General features: G+C 38.6%; 1 protein-coding gene across 1 annotated transcript in view; it reads right to left on the bottom strand.

The window, feature by feature from the left end:
- The window catches only part of LOC137970648 (uncharacterized), a 24,712-nt gene extending 18,006 nt beyond the window's left edge, over positions 1-6,706 (bottom strand). Inside the window, exons 1-3 of the mRNA XM_068817174.1 lie at positions 6,580-6,706; positions 4,589-4,857; positions 1,676-1,790 (exon numbers count right to left, since the gene is read on the bottom strand). Coding sequence (XP_068673275.1) covers positions 1,676-1,790; positions 4,589-4,726 — 253 coding nt within the window. The 5' untranslated portion in view covers positions 4,727-4,857; positions 6,580-6,706. The remainder of the gene's footprint in view (positions 1-1,675; positions 1,791-4,588; positions 4,858-6,579) is intronic.
- Positions 6,707-9,242: the final 2,536 nt, after the last annotated feature.

The following is a 9,242-nucleotide window of genomic DNA, read 5'->3' as shown; positions in this document are numbered from 1 at the left end:
AACAAATAGGTATTAGGTTTAGAGTTTCTACACGAGACGTATAACTTATATTAGAAGAATAAGGCAGTTTTAAGATAAACTTAGTGGCGCGTCTTTGGATACGCTCAAGCTTAACAATGAGCTCGATGGACTGAGGGGCCCAAATTTGGGTGGCGTATCCCAAATGTGGCCTAACTAGGGCTAGGTATAGCGTACGTCGTACTTCGGTTGTAATTATGAACCTCGTGTTCCTCTTTAAGTAGCCAAGTAGTTTATTAGCACGCAAAGATTGTTCGTTTACTTGTTTGGACCATGTCAGATCCTTACTAATCCATACGCCCAGATCTTTTTCTGCAGCATGTAATTCAATTGCAGTGTTGTTGAGTTTGTAAGAAGATAAGATCGGGTTTTTTTTCTTGTTATGAGCTGCGCCTTACATTTAGCTTCGTTAAAGAGGAGACCGGATGAATAAGACCAAGTTGCAAGCTTCCCAAGGTCTTTCTGGAGTGAGAAGGCATCATCCAAAGTCTTTATCTCTCTCAATATTTTGGTGTCGTCAGCGAACATCAAAACTGGACTGCTAGAACTGACGACTTCGGGAAGGTCATTGACGTATAAAAGGAAGAGGGCTGGTCCAAGTATGGAACCCTGAGGTACTCCAGAGGTAACAGGAAGATTGTCTGAAGTAGCGCCGAGTACCGTAACGCGTTGGTATCGGCCTGGCAGGTAGGAACAGAACCAGTTAAGCAGGCTGCCACCGAAACCGACCTGAATCAGCTTACGGACGAGGCGCCTATGACTGACTTTGTCGAAAGCTTTTGACATGTCAAGGGAGATGGTGTCAACCTGGCTGCCAATAGGGACCTTAAGATCTACGACGGTGACGTCAACGAAAACGTCACCTCAAAATAAAACTTTGCTCTATTATAAGTCTTTCGCGATTATTCCATCTCGTTCACGTCCTACAATATGGACGAAGTATCCTAAAAATAAATTGGTACGAGCGATTTCAGAGTGAAAATAGAGAATGAAAGATTCTCTGTTGTATGCTCACGTTGTCGTTAAAACCTAAAATTTGGTGATTCCACGTCGTCGTCATGCAGAGAACCGCAAAAATATGAGCAATAATCCGTGCCGCACGTGCAGCACTATTATTTATGCTCTTTAACCAATGATATCACTGTTTTGCGGCGTTGTCCTCGTTGTCGTCGTCGTAGATCTTAAGTTCCCTAATATCTAAAAGTGAACCAATGTGGTCAAGAGCCTCAAGCAGGTTGGTAACGCACGATCTTCCAGTACAAAAACCATGTTAGGGCAAGGCGTGAGAGACAATGTTTTGGGGCCACGAATTTCAATTTTTGTTTTAATTTTTTAAAATTGGGGCCACGGTGTTAGCTAATAATACTTTGGGAAATTCACCATTTTGGATACACTTCTCTTATTTGGATTGTCTTCTACCGAAAGCGGTCCTGTGCGGGGAAATTGGGCAAAGGATACATTAGATCAAAGATCTGACCTTTCTGGGTATAAGGAATTTCTATCGAAGTCCTTTTCGAAGTCACAAGCTGTGTTTTTATCATCCACTCAAAGTCGACACTGTTTGAGCATATTTTGTATCCTATCGACTGTCTCTAATCTACCGTACCCTCCCATAACAACGAACAGCAAATAGAAGCAAAAAGTTTCTCATGTCTACCTTTTTCACAGTGTTCTCCTGTAGATCCTGGCAAACACTCACATACGTACTTCTTGTCAGTATAACCCATAAAACACTTTCCGCCGTTGAGGCAAAGACTACTGTTGCAAGGATTCTGAGGGAGAAAATATGGAAAAGTAAATACGGACGAAGCAAATCGATACGTCTATCCACCACATAACCTTGTCTATTCCTATTTGGGGAAACCAAATAGACTGGCTTACCTAAATGGTAGAAATGCTACCGAGGGGAAGGGAGATTTTCAATTATGCATGCAGTAATTTAACGACGCACCGTGCGTGAAATAGACCTTTTCTCGGTTTCTGATGCCATATTGGTTGGGGAAGCGCACACGGCTGAGATTAGTGTAACAGTGAATGTATGGGAATTTTGCCAAATTTGAACCGTTATAAATCCTTTAAGGTCTGACGATTGTGGATAGCGAGAATACCTCTCAAAAATCACTTCTTTTGAAAATATTTTTGTGAAGTATGATGATCAGAATCAAGCTATAACGACCGTAAACGAAATTTGTAATTTCACATAAATCCTTGTAAAGAAAATTAGGTAAATTCTCCCGAAATTTGAAGCGACATGAGAAGATTTCTAATATCCAGTTTTCAAACGATGTGCCTTGTGCAACGATCTAATTTTCCGTTGAGTGAATGATGTTAATAAAACGAAAAAAAGTATTTAAAACCAAAATCTCATACAGTCACTGCCGCGTTTGGCCCCGAATCAAGATGGCGTCAGAAACCGTGAAAAGGTCTATTGAAGGGAGGTTTTTTTAAAACGCCTTACAAAACGTGGATCCCCAAACTGGACCCCTCTCGAGAAAAGAAATAAAACAAACATGTACTTCTTGAGATGGTGTTAATAAGCGCCAAGAAATATGATTCATGTGTCTGATTGAAACTATATACTCTGCCCTTGAGAAGACTCCGAATCGTAATTAAGTGCGATCTGTTTGTTTGTTTTTTTTTTATTTTAACATGGCGCCTAAAGTGAGGCAAAAGTTTTATTCATTTCGTGAAGCTACTCTTAGTCTTTCTCATCGTAGCTGATTTAATAATGCAGGAAGACAATGATTTTTTCATTGTTGTTGTTGTTGTTTTCTTTTTTTAACACAAATATACAGAATGACAAGAATAACATGAAGTACCCATAATGGTGTTTACAGACGCAAGATTACAATCTGCAGATTACGTCGCTTCTCTGCGTGGTGTATATGTTACAATGCTTATGGAAGAGAAAGAGAACAGAGATAGAACAAATAAAAAATAAAGAAACTCCTTAGAGAAGAAAAGCCCACTTTCGAAAAAACATTTTTAGTGAATTTTTAGCAGTAGCAATCTCTTTTAGAATTACAAGTCTTTGATGCAGCTGCAAAGGAAAAGTCCGAAAAAGAGACCCCCCCCCCCCCCCCCACCAGCGCAAAAAAATATACTATTTTGCTGCAGCAATACAACAACCGCATACGACTTTACTTGAATTTAACAAGATCTGTTCTTGTGTTTTTTCATACCACCAAATTTGAAACTGAATCCAGAAGGAGGCCGTTTTGTTGCAAGAGACTAAGAGGGGGCTTAATGTTTGCTTCTCGCTTTTGCAAAAGGTGCAGCGGTGATCTGTTTGCTTTAAAAAGGTAAGTTGGTAAAATTAATCATGTTTCTCATCCTTTCTGAGGACACTATACAACGTATATAGTCAGTCCCCCTAAGAGGACATCTGGTTACTAGAGTAAAATATCAAACCCAGAAAGATTGAAGGAAAAAAGGCAATAGAGTAACATTGGCATAGATCATAGAGCATGTTGATCATTTCCGAGTTCACTTCAACTTCTTTTTGAAGCGCAAAGTGCTGTGGTTATTAATTCTACTTTTCGTGCTACTAAAATACTATTTCACGAAGCTGCGATGAAGCTTATATAAACGGATAAAAGAAGCATCAAAGAAACGAAAATGAACCAGAAGACAAAAAACAGAGAGGCTGCAAACTTGTTCTAATTCCCTGTTAGCAGAGGCCTCTTTTCTTTTAGCGTTGCGTCATCCCATTGAACGCAAAAGAAAACAGAGACCTCTGCTAGCAGGACCGGGAACTGTTCTAATCCTCTGTGTACCAAGATCTTACCGCGCATCTTAATTCCTCCATTGGCGCATAACCACAGTTTCTTGCGTTGCGAAGAAAAATGTGTTCTTCTCCCGATTAGAGAGCTGCCTCGTTCTTTCGCTTAAGGCTCACTCGCTGCGGTAGCAATAAGGGAGGGACCACCAGAGACAGTGCCGACATGGTCATTAACACATTCTGTTGTAAAGTGAGAGTCAGTGGCTATAGGTAAGCTATGTCATGCTGTTTTTGGTATCTGTAACATGTTAAGAGATGTCACTAAACCAGATTAATTTTGTACTCAAGAGTCATGGTATTGCATTTCGACCAAGCACTGACTTTCTTTATTGCAACTTAAAAATTCCGGTTTCCTTAACTTGCAATTGAAGACATGAACAAAAATTTACCACGGAAGGTCTGACAAACTGATAATTTCGTATGAAAAATATAAAATTAACGACTGTTTCGACCATTAGCTTTGCAATTTTGGCGAGTAAATAGAAAAAAAACCCCGTGTTGCTTTGGTATTCTCAGAGTTTTAACATCACTTAAAATGTTGATTGAAATGCTTAAAGGATTGCTAATTGCAAGTAGATCTTAGCTAGCTTAGTTGTAGTGTAAAGAACTTGTGCTCTAAGCTGGATAAGTCGGAATAAGCACGCAGAATGTTGGCATGTGCATGTAAAACTGAGGGATACCTTTACGAAAAAAGAAATTTAAAGAGCTGACATCGATGGTTACCACTGTCGAAAGGGTTAAATATTTACCCAACATCGTTAAACTCGTTTAATCTTAACATTTTCGTACCTCAGTGAATCTGTATTTCCACCTGGAACTTGACTTAAGATCATTTGAGTGCTGGTTATGATCTGAATCACTTATCTCACAGATAGTTTTGTCCTCCATTGTTGGGCCAATGTTGATGGAAACACATTTGCGATCCATAACGCATTCTTGTTCACAGGGTGCAGCGTATTTGTCGATGGTGAAAGTCCTAAAAACGTGACCTTTTAAGCGGTGACCTTCCCATGGTGGAAAAAACTTCACAGATCGTTTGCAGTCACTGTGAGTAAGATCTACAAACCAATGGTAAAAGTGGCATCATTGGCAGATGAATCTTAAAACAATTTTTTAGGCCAAAACTTATTTCCGGCGCAGTTTTCTTTTTCTTTATGTTTTTCTTTCCTTGAACACTGAATCCAGCTGGGATACAGAACAAAACCCTTCATCTCCTATTTTAAGTTGTCATTTTAATCGTTTGCGGGCATTTACGTTTGCATTTCATTCAATATTTTCAATTAAACTTAGAAATTGCTATTATTGATAAACAAAGGCATTGAAAGTTGTCCACTCTGTCTACACAATAATTTTGTTTAATTAAACTTAAATTTATGTTATCCGAGAGGGTTCGACTCTGGCACAGTGTAACTCAATACAACGTCGCAGGTTTCATTGGAAGATTCATCATCACAACATTAAAGAAAAAAATTCGTTTCTACATTGCAGTTTTTTTTGTAGTTTTTCTTTAATTCCAACAGATTGGTTTAATTCTGTCGTCTCCCAACACAGTTTGGGTTTTACATCGATCCTTACTTACTGGGAACACCTTTAACAGTTTTCGAACCTGTTTAGCAGTATTTTAGCACAACATTTTAAAAGCTTGCCTGAATCAAATAACGTGCTGAGACAAAATTTTCCAAACTTTGCTCGCCAAGGCGACAAGGAAATGACGTTAACCTACATTCTATTAAACTTGTGCAGTGAAATTCTTATCAATGCGCTGGAACTAGTTTTTAGTTGTGCTTGTTCTTGTGCAAAAGACGAAACGTATGGTTTTCGATCGCGTTAAAGGGAAAAAGCAACCTTTTCGACCGCTCTTGATTGAAATGTGGCAATGGTCACCACACTTTATAATGGTGGAGATGTTGATATCATAATTTGACTCGACTTAAACCAGATTACTTTGCATGACACAACATTCTCAGCCCGTCACTTGTTCACGTGGGTATGTTCGATTTCTTGTCTGAATATTATACTTTGTAGTTTTCTTTTCACAATCGCAAACCTCTTTTTTATCTTAATCTGAAGCAAGACTTTTGTTTTTGGGTAATTTTTAAATCCCAAAAAAATTTCTTTCATTGAAATGATGTCCGAGTCGTATTGCTTTGGGAACGAAACGGCAAGGAACCTTTACCTACTTAGAATATATTCTTCAATGAAATTTGCTCCTCCGTCGAAAAGGAGTTATAGCGTTTAATTCCAAAGGCAGGGAAGATTTGGCTACTTGTTTCGTGCACTTTGTCTTTTTTTGTGAATTGGGTAGGGCGTTAGTGCCGTACTAAAAGCACTTTTAAGTCAATTTTCTGCTATTAAGATATCTTAAATAGTTTGGATCTGTTTCAGGCGACCGACCAGATGCATCGTATACTTTAGACTGAACTTTTGTCACAGTTTAAAATGGCAGTGGGGCTTGATGTTAGCTCACACCTGACGTAAAGAAATTCTTAGGTTCAGTTTTATAATCGTGCTGTAGACTTACTGATAACTTATGGTTTCTGATAGACGAGGTAAAATTCTTTGATGTTGCACTTGAGACAAAGAACCTGTATGTTATTTGTAAGTTGTGAACTGTGAGACGAAGAAAACTCGAACTGATTCTGGATCGACATAGCCAATGAAAAAAAAAAAAGCGACCACGAATCAGTGTAATTTTGCATATTTATCAGCCAAAGAAAGCCCTAACACCTTTTCTATTATTATCTATCATTAAGTTAGAGACAAAGCTAAATTTCTCTAACCTCGAACAGCGTACGTTTTGTTTTCAACACGAGCCAACCAAAGCCAAAAGAGAATTGCCAAGCCGTGAAAGGAAGGTAACTACAGCCCCTCATGCTTGAAGCAGGACGAGGAGTGATACGATTTCTTTGTCGTCTCGTATGAACAGTGCCTAAAGGCGGTTTGGTTTCCAAATTAAAGACCTTAATTGCAGTAATCAATTATTTATTAACCACAGACGATTTCTGCATGTAGTGTTAAATTGAGTTGTTAGTCAAGATATTAAACTAAAACTAGAAATTTCAAGAGCAGTGAAATGAATGTGACAATAAGTATTCAGTAGAAAATTCGATTTCTCTGCAAAAAGAAATTTGGGAACAAGAAAAACAGGAAACAGTTTCGTGAAAGACGGGAACATTGAGTCATATGGGCAGAAACATTGCGAAACTGTTCCATGACGTCAACTAGAGACAGTAATTGCTTATGGTGGCAGGTAGTATGTCAGATACATCATGAAGCTGATTCAATTTACTCGTAACTCTAACCTAACAAACGCAACTTTAATTGCACACGCTCGTAAGTAAAGCCATTTAATGGATTTACTTGATACATAGCTTAACTGACATTTAAAACGAATGTCAGTTTCAGCTATGTATCATGTTTACCAGCCGGGAGGTCTTTATTTGGACCTTCTTTGAACCTTCATGTAAGGCATGATTTTGAAGCACTTAGGAACAGTGCGTTTCATTTTCTATCAGATAAGCGTTTACCTGTTTTCTACAGGGAACTTTTACAATACTTCCAGGAGCTAAAAAGCGAAACAAACATCTTCCCTCATGGTGAATGTGTACTTTAGAATAATAAAGCAATAACTATCAATAACCATTCTTTATTTTGGAAATCGTGGTTTCACATGGAATTTATTTTGTTCAAGATACTTTGAACCCCCATGGAAACTTCTTGACGTTCGACGAATTCCAAAGTAAATTCAGAATCAAGATAATTTATCTACACTACTTTCAGCTGATTGCTGCAAATTCCACCCGATTTAAGACAGAAAGCTAAAACCTATGCTACTCCCTCAGTCGACTCACTAGAATCAACGAATGTTCATCCCTTATCCGCTCTAGACCATTATGCGTTGCCCCTGATACCTGTGTTATCGAACCAGCAGGTGTCAGGAAATGGAGAGAGAAATTTCCGCTATATATTTTGAAAATTGACAGACGAAACTCTCGTTTATTTACTGATCATCTAAAGACAATTAAGGACAGTGCCTACTAATTCAAAGGTATTTTTGCCCCGGTTTATGATTATACGGGAAACGTAAATCTTAACAAGGTTATTCAAATCCAAAAAGAAAATAGGGGGTAACCACACATTTTTCAAAGATATCTGATGAATAATATTTGTAACATGCTTTAAAATACAAAGCAATGTATGGCAAAGTATAAAAAATGTTACACTGGTTAAAAAATATTATTGAAAAGATCTTAAAATCCCAACGTTTCGGCTAATAACATAAGCCTTTTTCAGGGGTAATGAAAATATATAACGAAGTGACAAGTGTATTTAAAATCGCGTAGGTGCTAATAAAAAACAGAATATATTACAAAATCAGTTCTTGTCCAATAACACCAAGGCCCTGTACTCTTGGGGCAGGTACATGCCATCATCGCAGTTGAGCGGACTTTTGCATGTGTTAATTTCCCATGCCTCTAAGAGGCGTCGGGTTCGCCAACCGGGACTGGTACGTAATATTATGGACGATTCCCACGAGATTGTGTGGCAAGACTGTAAAGAATGTTCGACGAGTGCAGATTTCTTGGGGTGTTCTTGTTCGACCGCTTTTTTACCCCTGAAGAAGGCTTAAGTTAGTAGCCGAAACGTTGGGATTTTAAGATCTTTTCAATAATATTTTTTAACCAGTGTAACATTTTTTACACTTTACCATGGAACCAACTGGTTACAAATCAGTTTTTAAAAGCAATGTATGGCGTTCTTTCACAAATTGAAGCTTAATTATCTCGCAAAAATGCAAGGTTACCCCCAATTTTCGTTTTGGATACCAGAAGTACTTACTAAGATCTACTTTCTCCGAACAGTTTTAAACTGCGCAAAAAATACCCCTGTATTAGTAAGCATCACCCGATAGGAAAGCCGAGTATCTCGAGATGCGCAGAACGTATGCGCAATAACAATAGTAGGCGTCGCCCTTAAGGCAGTTTTCGTTTAAACTGCTACATAGAAAAAGAACTTCGGAACTTCGGATTCGTTAGCGACGCATGCTGTACATTTTGTCCTTCCGCTGCCGAATTTTAGACGCTTCTTTCCACCGGGGTTGACTTTCGGGTGATCGTTGGTAATATGGCAGTGCGAAAGACTGGACCGAAGTGAAACGCGAGAGGGGAGGGACTGAGGAGAAGGAGCGATAAGCCGCCTGCAATCAGAGCCGACAATCTGATTTCAAAAAAATTGGAAATTTCCTTGCGGTAGCCTGGTTAAATAAGCGCAGAAAGACGTAAAACCACTACTGAATAGATACTTTGTATGAATGTGATATTTTGGCGGTCCTTCCCAAGTGATTTGGCAACAGCTTCTTATTTCAGCTTTTCTTACCGGCGAAATGTGTTCAGTCTTAGTAATCACACCTTGATTTGAGAAGTATCATCGGTGACCAGATTTA

The sequence above is a fragment of the Montipora foliosa genome, chromosome 9 (assembly GCF_036669935.1).
Source record: "Montipora foliosa isolate CH-2021 chromosome 9, ASM3666993v2, whole genome shotgun sequence".
Classification (NCBI taxonomy): Eukaryota; Metazoa; Cnidaria; class Anthozoa; order Scleractinia; family Acroporidae; genus Montipora; species Montipora foliosa.
The sequence above is the reverse complement of the archived record's forward strand: the minus strand, read 5'-3'. Positions and strand labels throughout refer to the sequence as shown.